Source organism: Trachypithecus francoisi, unplaced genomic scaffold, assembly GCF_009764315.1.
Source record: "Trachypithecus francoisi isolate TF-2019V2 unplaced genomic scaffold, Tfra_2.0 Lachesis_group10, whole genome shotgun sequence".
Lineage (NCBI taxonomy): Eukaryota > Metazoa > Chordata > Mammalia > Primates > Cercopithecidae > Trachypithecus > Trachypithecus francoisi.
In genome coordinates this window covers 117,908,622-117,925,654 of record NW_022681455.1, presented here as the reverse complement: position 1 = coordinate 117,925,654, position 17,033 = coordinate 117,908,622, and the positions used below count along the sequence as shown (strand labels likewise).

The window sequence follows — 17,033 nt, the reverse complement described above, 5'->3', positions numbered from 1 at the left end:
TGAGGATTTTCTCCCATTCCCATCCCAGGTACAGTGATGATGACATGGTTGGCAGGGTGACTACTATGAACGTCGGTTGAGTGTATTTCTGCCTGTGAGTTTTCAGAAAACATTAGTGAGCAGTAAGGATGAGCATGGTGGCAGAAGGAAGAAGATTCCGTTCTTGCCTCTTCTCTGAGCCCCCCACTATGGACCAGGCACTCTGCTAGATACTGTGAGAGTTTCCTCCCCTTATGGAGCTTCCACTTAGGTGGAAGTTTCTACCCATTGTAGTCACTTAAACTAGAGCCTAGAGAAGACCATTCTGCCCATGGTGGCATCATCCTGTCATCCGGTGTCACCAAACAGCTTTGTTGTCCCCTAGACCATCCCGAGTGCCAGTCTAGGGGCAGTCATTGTATACCATCATCAGTGTGTGATGCCTTAGCTGGGTGTCTTGGTTAGATTTCCACCCTGGGGAAACCATCCTTATGATTGTACTGTACATATAATATGTAAAATTCTCTTCAAGAAAGAGAGAAGGCCCTAAAGCAGTCATACCACCCAGAGACTTGTGTCACACTGCATTAAAGTGTCTGGAAGCTGCCTGGGCTGCAGACTAGTCATATTAAGTTCAGGATGACCAGATACTCAATACTAATAAGCTGCTCCTCACGGAATCCCACATCGTGAGATGGGGGCAGGCAGCATTGTATGGTGGAAGGAGCAAGGACTCTAAAATAATAAAAATAGAGTTGAATCCACACTAACTTGACACTTAGTAGCTATGGAGCTTTGGGCAAGTTTTGAAAAAAATGGGAAATAATGCTTACTTGGAAAGATTGTTTTGAGTAGTAAAGAAGGTAATTCCATTTTTCACACATTTCTTTAGTGCTTACTATGAACCAGAAACTGTTCTGAGGTCTGATTACAAAAACAGCAACCAGCTAAACAGGCACAGATCCCACCTTCTGACAAGCTTACTTCTAAATGGAAATAGCCAACAGACCAACCAACCAATACCTGGTGTCAGACAGTAAAGTAGCAGGGGTGAGGAGACAGGAAAACAACTTGAGATTATAATGGTCAGGCAAGACCACTTGATGATTTAGCACTTAAACAGAGACCTCAAGGAAGGTGAGTCACATATGGATCTAGAAGGAAAGTGTTCCTGGCAGAGAGACAGCAAAGGCCCCCAAGGCAGGAATATACTAATCTAATTGAGGAAAGACATGATGCTTGGAGTACAAGAAACAAGGTGAAGAGTGGTTAAGCAATACATGAAAAGTGGTACTGGAGGCCTTGTCAGTCAGTGTAAGTATTTCAGATTTAACTCTGAGTATGATGGAAGCCAATGGAGAACTTTGAGCAGAAGAGCAATAGGATCTAGCTTTCGGAAGATTACTGGCAGTTAAGGTGAAAGGAGTGCAGGTTGTCTAGAGTAGAACAAGGACTTGTCAACTCTGCCAGGAAGCGGATGGAGGAGGTGTGGCAGTACTGAAGAGGTTAGATGCTGGGTGTATTTTAAAGATTGAGCCAAGAGTAGCTGCTTGCTGATTGCATGGAGAATTGGAAGCAAAGCAGTGAGTCCAAGGTCATCTTCAATAGTGTAAATCAAATACCTGACTCACAGTAATTGTTATAATCAAAAACACTGGTACTGACAGAATAGTAATACATCTCACTTCTGCTTCCTGACTTACATGAAGGGGGTGTGTAAAAAGGAATTTTAGGCAGAAGAATCAAGGCTTGAAGAAGGAACTCTAAGCATTTCCGAATTATGTGTAGTGTAAACTCTAAATATTTTCAAAGTCAAAACTGTACCTTAAAAATACAGTAAAATGGGCCGGAGGTGGTGGCTCATGCCTGTTATCCCAGCACTTTGGGAGGCTGAGACAGGTGGATCACCTGAGGTCAGAAGTTCGAGACCATCCTGGCCAACATGGTGAAACCCCGTCTCTACTAAAAATACAAAAATTAACTGGGCTTGGTGGTGGGTGCCTGTAATCCCAGCTACCCAGGAGAACCATTTGAACACATGAGGAAGAGGATGCAGTGAGCCAAGATATTATGCCATTGCACTCCAGCCTGGGCAACAAGAGCAAAATTCCTTCTCAAACAAAACAGTAAAATGACTAGGCCCTTGCTCCTAAAACATGCACTTATGTTTACATATCCATTCACATGCATTTTCTATCTCCTGAGGCCCATCTGAGTAAGAGGTCCTGATGTACAGTGAAAAAATCACATCTGTCCTGTTCATTGAACAACTAAAGAAATTAGCAAGGACTGGTGTTGACTTAAATTCATTTACTTGCAAACTGGTTGAGACTGACTTAAACCTACACAGAATGTTGGAGACCCAGCTTTTTCAGTTAATCTCAATCCATTTGCAGGCAAATCAGGTGGCTTGGCTCCCAATATATCGGGCTTCTTGCTCCTGAAATTATACTTCATGGACCAGCAGCACACCCTCCCTTAAAGCTCCCCTCTGACAGCCCTTCTGAATCAGAACCAGTGGTACCAGTGGTTTAATAAAATCCGTAGGAGATTCCTAAAGCACTGTTTTAGGGTATTTCCCTGGACACTCAATTCAGTGGTAGCTCCTGAATTCAGGCTACACAGAGAGGATCAGACACTGATCTTGGATTGGATGTAACATTTTTTAAAAACAAATCATTTAATTTTTGCTAATGGTCAGTCTTTTCTTGGCATCTAAATCCTGCCCCTACCACACTCCCCTACCAAAGTCCCAATGTTTAATGAGAAGAACCACATGTGGGCCCAAGACCTTTGTTCTGTAGGCCCTCACCTTAAGAAAAAGGTGCTATGTTAATAAATCATAATATGCAAATCACCAAAGGTTGGGCGCAGGGGCTCCCACCTGTAATCCCAGTACTTTGGCAGGCCGAGGCAGGCAGGTCACTTGAGCTCAGGAATTCCAGACCAGCCTGGTCAGCATGGTGGAAAACCCCATCTCTACTAAAAAATACAAAAACTAGCTGGGCTTGGTGGCACATGCCTATAGTCCCAGCTACTTGGGAGGTTTAGGCAGGAGAACCGCTTGAACCTGGAGGGGCAGAGGTTGCAGTGAGCCGAGATCACACCACTGCATCCAGCCTGGGTGACTGACAGAGTGAGACTCCATCTCAAAAAACAAACAAACAGGATAGACACCCTAGCCAACATGCTAAATGTATTTTCTTATTTTAGAGGATCCATCCTGTGTAGATTTCTTCAACTGGTGTCACCTAGTTCCTCAGCATGGTGTCTGCAACCACAAGTTTTATGGAAAACAATGCTGCAAGTCATGCACAAGGAAGATCTGATCTTGGTGTCCTCGCCAACATCTTAGGACCAGAGGCTTACCTTTCAACCTCTGGAGAGACCAGCTGCCTTTGAGACCAGGAGCTGAGTACTGAGAACCATTTGTGAGCTACGGCTGTGATGAAGGAGCCTGCTCTGAGGAACAGACAGGTTGCCACCAGGCTTCTACTTCAATTCCCTGAAGCACATGGTACTCTGAAGCACTTGAAAATGGGAAGCGATGACAAATCTGACTTTTAAAAGTCTTTGATTTGCACTGTTATATGCAAGAAGTGGTGAATCACACTGAGATATGTTGATCTGGGGAAAGACCCCCTTTGAATTTCAAAGGGTTCAAGGGCAAAGACATCTGTTTCAAAAAGGTCCTTTATGACTTCAGGTTAAAGACTGAGACTCAGAACTTTCAAATCTGGATGGAATACCTTGCCTAACTGTTGCGCGGAGTTCACAGTTTGACTAACCCTGTGAACACCCAAGCCAGGAGTTCTATGAGAAGCCAAATGGTGCTCGCAATTGTGCTTGCTGCTGGACTGGCAAGCTTCATGTTATGTTTATTTGGTGTGTGTGTGTCTTTATTATTTTGTTTAAACTATATTCTGCTTATAGAGAGTCTCTAAGACTAAAATTAACAACTTGAAAAGTATTCCAAGGAATATTATGAAAATAGGGCAACATGGACTGTTTAAGATCTCCATGTAATTGAAATTCATGCAAGAAAACAACTCATATAAAAGATAAATATGGATGCCCCTCACATGTTATCAACCTCGTAACTTTTGGTGCTTGCTGAATCAGTCCATGAAAAGCTATAGCCTGCTCCTTGAGAATGAGACTTGGCAAGATACCCATTTCTGGTATTTAAAAAATATCTAGGAGGAGCTAAATGGCAAAACAGCAGTGTTGTGAGGGAGAAGGGACCATCATTTATAATGCTCTGTACATACTATCAGAGCTGCTTGGAAAATTGAAGGCTTCTTGTGGCTTTTTCCTACCAACTGATATGTTTAAATTTGCCCTAGGATCTAGTTAACAGCAAAAAAAAAAAAAAAAAAGAGAAAGAAGGAAACAGTGGTAATAAAAAAAAAAATCCATCTGTCTTCTTGCTATGTTAATATTAACAAATCATATGCCAAGACCCTCACTGAATAAGAGTATTTTCAGCCATCAGAAGCCAGCTGTTGGTAGGCATTAATGAGTTTAAAATTGTTCTCAACTGAAAAAAACATCACACCATTTTGCCAAAACCAAAGTAATTATAATACTGTGTCCTCCTGTAATTTTTTGAGAAGTGGTTATAAAGGGCATATTTACATAAATTCTACTTTATTCCTCAACTTCTTTGATGAATGTAACCCAATTTTACTTCTTTAAAAAGTCTCAATTCAGGCTGGATTAGCCGGCTCAGCATAATCAACTAGACAGTGGTTTGTTAAATTTAGCAGCATACTTTGTTCCCATTCTAATTAAAATCCTGAGTTCTTGAATCCCAGAGAAATAATGCTTAGAAACTTCTCTCCATCTGCTTGGCTTGGCTTGGCCTAGAGGAGTAGCCATTTTATCAACAGGGAAAAAAAAAAAAAAAAAACAGTTCTCTACTACAACCCCCTTGCCTTCTGAAAAACAGCAAGTTATTTCTTTATATAATTATCATTTTATTTTATGGAAAATTAATTTATTAATTAATAGCCTATTATGTGTTCTCACTTGCTTCTCTAAGTAATATTTTGAGAAAAAAATGTTGAATAAAACCATGGATTATAGAGAAAAGTCAAAATATATGTGTAATATTTAATTATTTTATAAGTTTTATAATAAAGTATTCCATTTCTTTATCTTTGACACTTGTTAAATTCTTGAATAAGTTAGTGAAAAGTCAGCAATCGCCAAGGTAATTTAACTGTATAACTGTCGGTCAGGACTCTTAGAGAATGGTTGGGTGCAGTGGTTCACCTCGGTAATCCCAGCACTTTGGGAGGCCAAGGCGGGTGGATCACCTGAGTCCAGGAGTTCGATACCAGCCTGGCCAACATGGCAAAACCCTGTCTCTATTGAAAATACAAAAAATTAGCCAGCTGTGGTGGTGCATGGCTATAGTCCCAGCTCCCTGGGAAGCTGAGGCTGCAGTGAAATGAGATTGCGCCACACCACTCCCCGCTGGGTGACAGAGAGAGACTCTGTCTCAACAACAACAAATCTTAGAGAGTAACTTCATTGAGAAGAGGAAAGATAAGCTATTCAACGATTAGTGATTTTTCTTGTTTGCCTTTGAAGAAATCAAAGTATCAAATGCTAGGATGAAACAGATGACACATTTACCCTCTTGAGGACCATATTATCTGGAGTTATCTGGAGCCTGCAACTCCAAGTCCATTAAGATGGAGGGAAAGCGTGAGCAAGAATTCTCTTGGCATGGGTTCTATATGCTAATGGTAGAAAGACGACACCACACCAGAAAGAAAAAAAAAAACCGTTGTCTTTATACCTTTTGGTAATAAGCAACCACATCTCTGTGTTTAATGGGAATCAGGTATTGTACTAAACTATTTATATATGTTATCTCATTTAATCCTCATTATAGCCCAATACACCACAATACCTCACAATATACCAGCACGTATTATGTAAGACATGGTTTACGAAAATTTATAGCACAGAACCCATTATTGCTAAATGTGATGTGGAAAAGGTCATCTAATTATGTGCTATAAGGTTTTATCTTTGAAAATGTAAAAATATGCATAAGGATTCCATGCTTTGTCTGTTTTACCTTATCTTCCCCCTAAGATCTTAATTCCTTGAATACCTTTATGGTCTCCACTGGTGTTAACACCTAAGATCGTTTTCATCAGTCACCCCTGGATCTGGGTGACTTGACACTTTCCTCCTCCTGAGAGGACCACAGGCTCCTGAGAAGTGATTCTCAAACTGTTGTCACTCAATTGCTATCATCGTGAGTTTTTCCCATAAGCACATATCACCTCTACCAACTTTTAAATCTAGTTCAGTAAAAATACGATTTGCTGCAAAAAATATTTAGGCCAGGCATGGTGGCTCACACCTGTAATCCCAGTACTCTGTGAGGCTGAGGCTGAGGCAGGCGGATCACCTGAGGCCAGAAGTTCGAGACCAGCCTGGCCAACATGGTGAAACCCCGTCTCTACTAAAAATACAAAAATTAGCTGGACTTGGTGGTGACACCTGTAGTCCCAGATAGGAGGCTGAGGCAGGAGGATCGTTTGAACTCGGGAGGTGGAGGTTGCAGTGAGCCGAGATCGCATCATTGCACTCCAGCCCGGGGGATACAGTGAGACTCCATCTAGGAACCATCATTCTCAGCAAACTAACACAAGAACAGAAAACCAAATACCACATGTTCTCACTCATAAGTGGGAATTGAACAATGAGAACACACGGACACAGAGAGGGGAGCATCACACACCAGGGCCTGTCGGGGGCACGGGGTGTTGGGGAGGGATAACATTAGGAGAAATACCTCATGTAGGTGATGGGGTCATGGGTGCAGCAAACAATCGTGGCATGTGTAAGTAACAAAACTGCATGATTTGCACGTGTGCCCCAGAGCGTAAGGTATAAAAAAGTAAAAATATTAATTTCTCTTTAAAAAAAAGAAGATATTTAAAAGGCAACTGTTTTATAACTCCTTTAAACATAGAATCGCTAGAACATGGCATAAAGGGTAGCCACAAAAGTAAGCCAAGTATTTACATTTGTTCATTTTAATTAAAAAATAAAATACAGTCACTACAATTGGCTTACAAAACTCATCTGAAAATAAAAGAATTCCTCAATGAGACTAAGTGACTTGTTCATAGTTTCTCAAGAAGAGTCAGTTTAATATCACTAAGTTTAGAATAAAGATGAGATTTTATGTAAGATTTTCTTGAATCCCAATTCACATTTGCATAGAGAAAGAACAAATTATGTCCATTTAATTGTGCCTTGGCTGATAGAACTCGACATTGAGGATCATGATGTAAGTGACGTTTGTTCAACTAATTTTTGTAGCGAAGCCTTCAAAAGCAGTACCTACAATGTTTCTCTGAATGTGCCCAGCTATTTGTTAGTTTCCGCAATGGCATAGTGCGTTACTCATCTACAACCACCGTATTGTTTGAATGTCATGAAGAGATACTTGCAAAGTGTCCTGAGTGTTTCCTTAAACTATTTTTTTTTTCTTGAGTCAGAATCTTGCTCTGTCATTCAGACTGGGATGCAGTGGCACAATCTCGGTTCACTGCAACCTCTGCCTCCCAGGCTCAAGCGATTCTCCTGCCTCAGCCTCCCAAGTAGCTGGGACTACAGGTGCATGCCACCATGACCAGCTCATTTTGTATTTTTAGTAGAGAAGGGATTTCACCATGTTGGCCAGGCTAGTCTCAAATTCCTGGCCTCAAGCAATCTGCCCGCCTTGGTCTCTCCAAGTACTGATATTACAGGCATGAACCACTGTGCTTGGCTTCCTTAAACTATGTTTAATGAGGGACACAGTCGAGTTTATAATCGGGTCATTCAATAACCAAAAGTCATTTTTATAATTGTTGGTTGGTTTAATGAACACACTAGGTTTAAAAATTGTTCCCAACATTCTAATTGGGATTAAAAAGAGACATCAATATCTAGGAAAAGGAGATCCTGCATGTCTCTGCTTCCCACCTGTTTAATTCAACCCATTCTTCTTCACACAGCCTTGGCCTCCCCATATAGGCCATCTCTGCCCCATACAGGTTAGGAGAGAGCTTGACATTGTCTCGTGTTGCACTGCAATGCCCATACCACACACTGGAAAATGCTATTTTAGATCAAACCACGTGGTCCTCCTCAACCCTCCATTCTGATGGCAAATAGACTTTTTAAAACTGGTGTGCAGTACAAGGAGTGGTCCATTAACAGTCACAGCACTTATGGAGATGGTAGCTCTGAAGATAAACCAGAGCCAGAGGCTGTTCCTGCTGGAGATGAGGCCCAGGACCAGTTCCGCCTTTGTCTCTTCCTATCCCTTCTTTCATGTGGCTGGACTACAGGAAGGAGCTGGCAGCACCCGTTTGGCAGAAGGCCTAGCTCTACCGTTCTTCAGTGTGTCCCTCAGTTCCTGCAGACTCTCCATATCCTAGCAGCTGAGAGTCTCCTCTTCCTAGAAAGAGGGTCTTCTCTCCCCTGTCCCTATGCCTTTTGAGAGCCAAGCTGGCTGTAGAGTAAGATTCACGACAATGGTTTCTAAATAACTAGCTGCATCACTACCACCTAAAGTTATTTTATACAAAAACTTTCCAGGTCCCTTTCAAGAAATAGAATTTATTAAGCCTGAGGGTGGGGCCTGGGAATTTGTATTTTAAAAGGCATTCAAGTTTTTCTCAAGAATAGCTAGGTTTTGAACCACTGGTCTAAGGCCAAAAAATAAAATAGGAAGTGCTTGGATGTGTTTCCTTAGACAAAGGAGTGCCTGTGGTTGCATGCTATCCCATGCAGCTGTGCAGTGGTTGGGCCAAATTTAGCTAATAATCAAATGACCCTTTGCCTGTCTCATCTTCGGCATGTACATTTCACTGGTAAACTATTAGTTGGTCAAGATAACAATTCACAGGCAGAGACCCCACATGCTGGTGATCTTAGTTTATTCTCATTGTCAGGCAAGCCAGGAGCCTGCACTCAGGTTTGGAGGATGTGGAGCAGAAGCGTTGAAAACAATTGACCATTTTTCTCAGTCAAACACCCACATGCAAGAGCTAGAATACTGTGCTTTTAAAAAAATACTTTTGTAAAAAAAGAGTGTACAATAGGAAACCCGAAGAAATACCCATTGGAATATGCCTCTCGCAAGCTACTCCCAAGGCTTCACGTGTGTTTATGGAGAAATGCGCAGTAAAGGCAGAAGGACAGCTGCTGTCCTACTTCCTGCTTGGTCATTAGGTGCCAAGAGGTGAGTTAATCATTTTTTAAATGGATGGTGCCAACTTTCAGCATCCTTATAAATTGTGAGAAATGCATTGGTTGCCTTGACTAAATGAAATGGTCACTTCAGCTTTTGTACAACAGAAAACCAAAAATCAACAAAAAAGTTATATAGGGAAGAGCCACCAGAATGATGTTTTTGGCCCAGCTAAAGATGTTAGCTTCACTGTTTGTGCTTTTCTTGGCCTTTGATTTCTGTTTAATGGCTAATTTTATTAATTCACAGTTTTTGTATTTTTTAAGATTGATTCCAGATATTTAAATATTAATGTTGTTTATTTCTATATCCACATAGTCTGAAACCAATAAAGAAATAATTGTTATTGTTTTCAGCAAATTTCTTTGTTATGATGCCCATATTGTGCGGGCTTTTATTACTCACAGCTAGGCCTGCTGAGAAGATAGACATTTCACATTTTCTTAGAGGTTGTATTTGTTTTAGTGCTAAAAGTCCCTCTGACATGCGGAATCACCCTGTCATACTTTGGTTTGCCTTAACTAATATTTTTTCTTGCATTTTTGCTAATTAAAATGCATTTATTCTTTGGATGAGTATATACCGACTATCAACTGCAATGTGAGCTCCAAGCACGGAAAAATATCTTGTTCCTGACCCAAAGGGACTTCACTTAAAAATACAGAAGGCAATGTTACAAGGTCATATAGTCCTAATATTAGACACAAAAACAAAACCTCATTTTTACATTGATCCTGATTAGCATTTGAAAATGCTTGTTTCAGTCTGTTATTGTGAATATCATATATGCACAGCAGGACTATAAAACTGTTTTTAACTTCTTCTAAAATAATAATATCACAAAATTATGGCATTAAGCAGAAAGGAGTCCACTTGAAAATTAATTGATAGAAATGAAGAACTGGAAGAGAATTTAGAACTTATTTATCTCCTTCATTTCACAGATATAGAAACAGACACCCAAATATTTTAGAGCCTTTCCTAAAATTACCCAGTGATTTAAAAGTTAGGTCCATTAAGGGACAATTTTTAGGTAAGCATACTTTTTGCTGTATTATAAAATTTTATTGATTTTTGCCTGACAGGTAGTCATTTTTGTTGAGTTTAAGGACATGTTTGATGAGTAGTGAGTTTAAAATAAAAAGCTAGTAAGAAACATTTCTTAGTTCATATATGTGATATCTGAAGTTCCATTCCCCTCCCCCCAAAAAATGCTCTGGTACCATGAAAAACACAAGAATACTGTCATCCTCCCTCTGTATAGGGAAAAGGTGACATTATGAAAGTATCATTTTTAAAACTGTCTGACCCATTCCCTTTCCAAAAGTCAAATATCTTCAGGGAACTGAACTATTGCTTTGCTTTCAGCCATGAATTAAGAATAACGTTGAATGTTGCAAACTTTATACTAAAACCACTAGACAGTCAATGGGTGGATTTTATGGTATGTAAGTTATATCTCAATAAAATTGTTTAAGTAAAAATACGCTTGCAGTGAGGACTATCTTTGCTCACACCTGTTGTTGCTGTGATGACACTGACAGGGTCCCTGCAGGAGAAAGCCTGTTTCTGCTGGACAAGAGTTCAAGATTCTGAACTCACGTTGCAGAAAACAGTTGCAGTGATGGGGATCTGCCATTGGCATTACACCTGACTCATTCAACCTACTTTTAAGAGTTTGGCAGAAGCAGGAACATCTGTATTTGCAGTCATCTGCATCCCAAGAGGGAAAAATATCCATGATAATGCTAGGGTTGGAGAGGGCAGAAGGTAGGAAAATAATTTGGTATTATCCCCTTCTTTCTATCCTACTGGTTAATAGGAAAAATACCTGGGGGAAAGAATTGTGGACACACTGTTCTTTAATGTCTTGTGGATTTTAAGAAATATTTTTATAAAATCTGCCTTAAGAATTATCTGATGAGCCAGGCACGGTGGCTCAAGCCTGTAATCCCAGCACTTTGGGAGGCCGAGACGGGCGGATCACGAGGTCAGGAGATCGAGACCATCCTGGCTAACACGGTGAAACCCCGTCTCTACTAAAAACTACAAAAAACTAGCCGGGCGAGGTGGCGGCGCCTGTAGTCCCAGCTACCCGGGAGGCTGACGCAGGAGAATGGCGTGAACCCGGGAGGCAGAGCTTGCAGTGAGCTGAGATCCGGCCACAGCACTCCAGCCTGGGTGACAGAGCGAGACTCTGTCTCAAAAAAAAAAAAAAAAAAAAAAGGAATTATCTGATGAAGTTTTAATGTTTTGCTTGTTTTCAGAAAATTTTCCTAGGACCTATCTGTTAAACCAAGATTAACAATGTATTAAGATGTTAGCGTTCCCAAAGACTAGCAACAGAAGTAGGCAGAACAGAAAGAAGCAATGATAATATAATGATAACAACTGACATTAATGCCCATCTGCTATGAGCAAGGGATATACTTTGTATTTTCCACATATTAATCTGAATTTCTGTAATTATCTGCATCTTAAGATATGAAATAATTATTGACTCTCCTAATTATGTTTGTGAACCAAGGCTCACAGACATTTCATACAATGGCACCAAATTCACAAAGAGCCTATTATGTTGACTAAGAGCAAGGCATTTGCATCCCTATGAACCTCAAGTTCATATCCCGAGTTCCCCCAAAGAATCCATCTGGTCAACAGCAATGTCATTTCATTTATTTGAGCCTTAATTTCTTCATTTAGGAATAGGCATTTAATCATTTATTCAATGAAAGTTAGCACCATTTATACTGGATTCTACAAAGTTTAATAGATATACACAAGGTTTCTGCCATCACTGGGTTCATGACTCACAGATATGGACCACCATTAACCAAGGAATCCCACAAAATTACAACCAAGAGAAGCATAAGCAGAAAAGATGTATGACTGCAGCAGAAGCTACATGGTGCTCTCAACGTATCTGCTTGATTCCCTTAGCCATTTTCTTGCATCAGCCTGTGGCGTGATTCCACTCCCAAAGCTAGCACCTGCATTTCTTTTTCCAGGGGTGGGCATGCACTGCCAGCACTCACTTTGGATGCAAGCACAGAAAACCACAAGTGCCGGGAAATTTACTCTCCCATCCAGCCGGGTGCAGGCTTCCAACCAATGTGTCATTCATTCATTGGCAATTGGCCTACTCAGGAGTAACTTTAGTAACCAGAATTCTTTTCAACTTTTTATAAGGTTTTGTTTACTAAAGGGACGTAGCTGGTACCTAGTAAAACTCAACAAATGGTAACTATAAAACGACAAGAGAAAGAAAAGAAGACAACGGATGCTCTAGCAACAACTAAGGATATTTTGAGGGTAAAAGAAGGGTTTACGCACGGGGTAGGGTAGGCTTCTTGACATTGATAAAATAATATTTTTGATATGATCCCCAAAGCACAGGCAACAAAACCAAAAATAGACATGGGGGGTTGTATCAGACTTAAAAGCTTCTTCACAAAGGAAACAGTCAATAGAATAAAAAAGTCAACCTAAAGAATGAGAGAAAATATCTGTGAATCATCTATCTGATAAAGAGTTAATATCCAAAATATCTAAAGAACTCATATAACTCAATAGCAAAAGAAAAAGAAAAAAAAGAAATCAACACTTATAATTTTAAAATGTGCACAGGACCTGAATAGACGTTTCTCAAAAGAAGATATAGAAATGGCTAACAGGTATGTAAAAATGTGATCAACATCACCAATTATCAGGGAAACACAAAACAAACCCACAATGAGCTATCACTTCATACCTATTAGAATGGCTGTCAAAAAGACAAAACAGTAAGTGTTAGGATATGGAGAAAAGGAATCCTTGTACACTACTGATTAAAATGTAAATTAATACAACCATTATGGAAAACTATATACAAGTTCTTCAAAAAACTAAAAATAAATATTTGACCCAGCAATCCCACTTCTGGGCATATATCCAAAGGAAATGGAATCAGTATGTTGAAGAGACATCTGCATTCCAGTATTCATTGCAGCATTATTCACAAAGCAAAGTTATGGAAGCAACCTAAGGGGCCATTGACGGATGCATGGATAAAGAAAATATGATTATATATACCATGGAATATTCTTTACTCCTAAAAAGAAAGAAATCCTGCTATTTGTGACAGCATGGATGAACCTAGAAGACATTGTGCTAAGTAAAATAAGCCAGACAGAGAAAGGCAAATACTGAATGCTGTCACTTGTGTATAAAATCTAAAGTACTCGGATACACAGAAACAAAGAGTAAAATGATTGGGGTGAGGGACAAGGAGAAATTGGGAGATGTTAGTCAAAGTATCCAAAGTTTCAGTTATAAGATGAAGTTGTAAGTTCCGGAGATCTCGCATACAACATGGTGATCAAGTCTACAGCTTATAATGTTATAGACTTGAAATTTGCTAAGAGGGTAGATCTTAGATATTTTCACCACATAAAAGAAGAAAAGGGAAAAAAGAAAGAGAGGGAGGGAGGGAGGAAAAAAGGTAGGAAAGAAGAAAAGAAAAAAGGAAGACAGAGGTAACTAGATGGGTGATGGATATGTCATTAGCTTAACTGTGCTGATCATTTCACAATGTGTACATACATCAAAACATCAAGTCATACACGTTAAATACATACAATTCCTATTTGTCAATGATACCTCCACAAAGCTGAGAAAGAAAGAATTTTATGGTTTTGAAGCTTTGCAGGAAACAATGATGCTTATGGTTGATTTGTGGATGAGATGTTGTGAGGCCTTGGATCATCCAACCTCAGCTTCCAATCTCTTGGCACAGGTGCATGGCTGAGGTCCTCAGAGGACTGAGAGCTGGCAGCTTGGGGAGTGATCAGCTGCCAAACTTTCCTCTCTGCAGAGTGGGAAGAAGTTGGTTCCTGTGCGAACATTAATTAAATCCTGAATGGGTGGGCACTTTTAACGTCTTTTCCAGTGTGACAGTCTTGCTAGCAGAGTTCATAACTGAACTGCAGTCAGCCTCAGTCAGGGAACAGGAAGCAACCTGTGGCTGGGGCCAAAGTACTTGTTCTCCATCCAAATGTAGTCACCCAGGTAGAGGTCTTAGTTGGAGGTCAGCCTGTAATTCTCAATGGATCCATTGTTTCCACCCATCTCGCCTCTGCAATGTCCGGAAGACTTGATATAGGATTTGGGGCAAGATTAATGTGCTGCTTTACTATATTGTCTCTCTGGAAGGCACACTTTGGGTATTGTTTACTAGCACAAAGAGTCTTTCAGAGTCACCTTGTAAAGGATTGCTTTTTGGAAGATTATATTTGAGAGTTAAGTGTCTCAGTATCGACAGGATAAAGTGGCAGGGAGATTTAGTTGTGATCTAGATAATCTTATCAACCCAGATAATTCAGACTTTGGTTTTACTGCCTTCAAATGCAGTAGCCAAATAATCACCAGCTAGCTTAGTTCACTTCCACACAAAAAAAGAGGGCTGACACTTACTAAGCTCCAATTATGGGCCAGATACTCTCTTAGGCACTTTATCTGCACTCTTTCCTTAATTCTCATATCAAATTCCTTATTATCATTTCCTCCCTTTTAAGTAGGACAAAAATGAAGTTCAATAATTCACTTAAAATCACACAGAAAATAAATGATGTAACTAGGTTTAGAATTGGTCTGTTTCAGGCAAAAGTAAAGTTCTTTCTACTTAGAAAGGAAGTAGAAGAAGACAACTTTTAAAGTAACAAGCCAATAGTAAGATCTATTTAGATATTGCTCTGTGGCTTCTACTTACTATTTGATGGTAGAAGCTTCCTGCAAACCTACTCGTAAACAGATAAAGTTTGGCTAAAATATGGGGGGAAAAACCTGCCTAAAAATTCTAGAAAGTAAATATAAGCAGAAATGTTGAGAAAAGTCAAGTGTGGAGAAGTAAAGTACAAAAAATTAAGTTTTCTTCTCTCTTTTCTTCTCTTTTTTCTTATTTATGGCTTTATCTTGAGGGCAGGTTATACACACAGCACAGCATCGGGATGGGGGGGCTAGAATCCTGATAGAATTTCTGGATGAAAGAACTAGGGAAAGGAACCCCAAATATCAGGTCAGGCTCCCAGATAAAAACAGAGGAATCCCACCTAAATGGAAAATGTAAAAAAAAAAAAAAAAAAAAAAAAAAAAAGGCATTTCCGAATCCTGAATATGAATTTTTTATAAATCTCCAACCTGGAGAACACCATGCATGTGTGGGTAAACTCAAAACATCACAGCAAAGACGTAAAGAATTAAATTGAAATTTGAACTAATAACCGCAGTAAATGAAGCAGAGCTTATACTTTGGGTCTGATCTAATGAATTATCTGCTAAAATAAAATCACTGTTCTTCAGAGGAATGTAACAGAACCCAGAGGCCTTCACATTATAACCATATGTCCAGGATCCAATCCAAAATTACTCAACAAACAAAGAACTGACAAATATGAATCATTTCTATAGGAAAAGATGATCAACATATGCCAACGCCAAAATGACCCAGATGTTGGGAGAATCCATGTGTTTAAAGTTACATAAGAACTTTAGAGCAGATGATAGAACCATCCTTGATAATAATAAGGATACATTCAAAGTGAAAAAAGAATATAAGTATCAGGGAAATATAAAATATAAAAAAGAACCAAATGAAAATTTTATAACTGAAAAATATTAACAATAAAAATTTACTGCCTGAGCTTAATGAAATAATAGATATGACAGGAAAGAAGCAGTGAACTTGAAGACAGATTGATAGAACATATCAAGTCTGTAGAGGGAAAGATAAATGATTTAAAAAAAACAAAGAGTTGGGATAATGGTGGGGTAAGGACCTCCAAAAATCACTTCCTCCATAAAAGCAATGAGCAGGGAGGGGCCAAGATATACGATTAGAAGCAGCTGTGGTCTGTGGCGCTCTCAGAGAAGAAGGAAAATGTCAAATGAATTCTCCACCTTCACCTGAAGTATCCAGGTTCTCACAATGGGACTGACCAGGCAGTTGGTGCCACCCACAGACAGTAAGGAAAGGTAGGGTGGGGTCACAGCCCACCTGGGAGTGGCATGGGGCAAGGGGAGATCTCCCTCCCCCAGCCAAGGGAGGTGGTGAGTGAGTGTGCTACCCCGCCTGGGAAAGCACACATTTCCCATGGATCTTTGCAACTCGTTGATCAGGAGATCCCCTAGTTAGCCCATGCCGCCAGGACTTTGGGTCCCAAGCACAGAGGTGCACAGACTCTCAGTGGCTGCTCGGGCAGGCAATGAGACAGAGGAGTTGTTTTGGATACTTCAGCCCTGGGACTTCTGGTGAGGCAGGAAGGCAGCTGAAGCCAGGGAGCCAAGTGGCATCATTCAACAGGCCCTGCTCCCACAGAACTTTACCAGCTGAGATCCACTGGCTTGGAATCCCTGGCTGGCCAGTGGCAGCAGGCTGGAGACTGCCTAAGATGACCAATTTCCAGGGGGAGGGGCGGCTGCCATCTCTGCAGCTCCAGTCAACTGTTTTCCCCTGCTGGTGCCAAAGAGACTGGGTGGTTTGGACTGGGAGGCATTCCCCACAGTGCAGCACAGTGGCTGTGACAGATCGTGGCCAGACTACTTCTTTAAGTGGAACCCTGATCCATCCCTCATCACCAGGCGGGGCTTCCCCACCAGAATTTCAGCAACTCCAGCCAGGGGTTTATGGACAGATCTTTGATCTCCCTGGGACAGAGCTCCTGTGAGGAGGAGTGGCTGCAGTCTCCGTGGTTCAGCCTATTTAATCTTTCCTGCCAGCTGGCTATGGAGAGTCTGGACAGTGCAG

General features: G+C 40.5%; 1 protein-coding gene across 2 annotated transcripts in view; it reads left to right on the top strand.

Moving 5' to 3' along the window:
* Positions 1 to 5,145, top strand: part of ADAMTS18 (ADAM metallopeptidase with thrombospondin type 1 motif 18) — a 155,037-nt gene extending 149,892 nt beyond the window's left edge. The window contains exon 23 of one of the 2 annotated variants that reach the window (XM_033219086.1): positions 3,193 to 5,145. In XM_033219086.1, the coding sequence (XP_033074977.1) occupies positions 3,193 to 3,308 (116 nt within the window). In that variant the 3' untranslated portion in view covers positions 3,309 to 5,145. The remainder of the gene's footprint in view (positions 1 to 3,192) is intronic. The other variant, XM_033219085.1, reaches the window with a different exon arrangement.
* Positions 5,146 to 17,033: the final 11,888 nt, after the last annotated feature.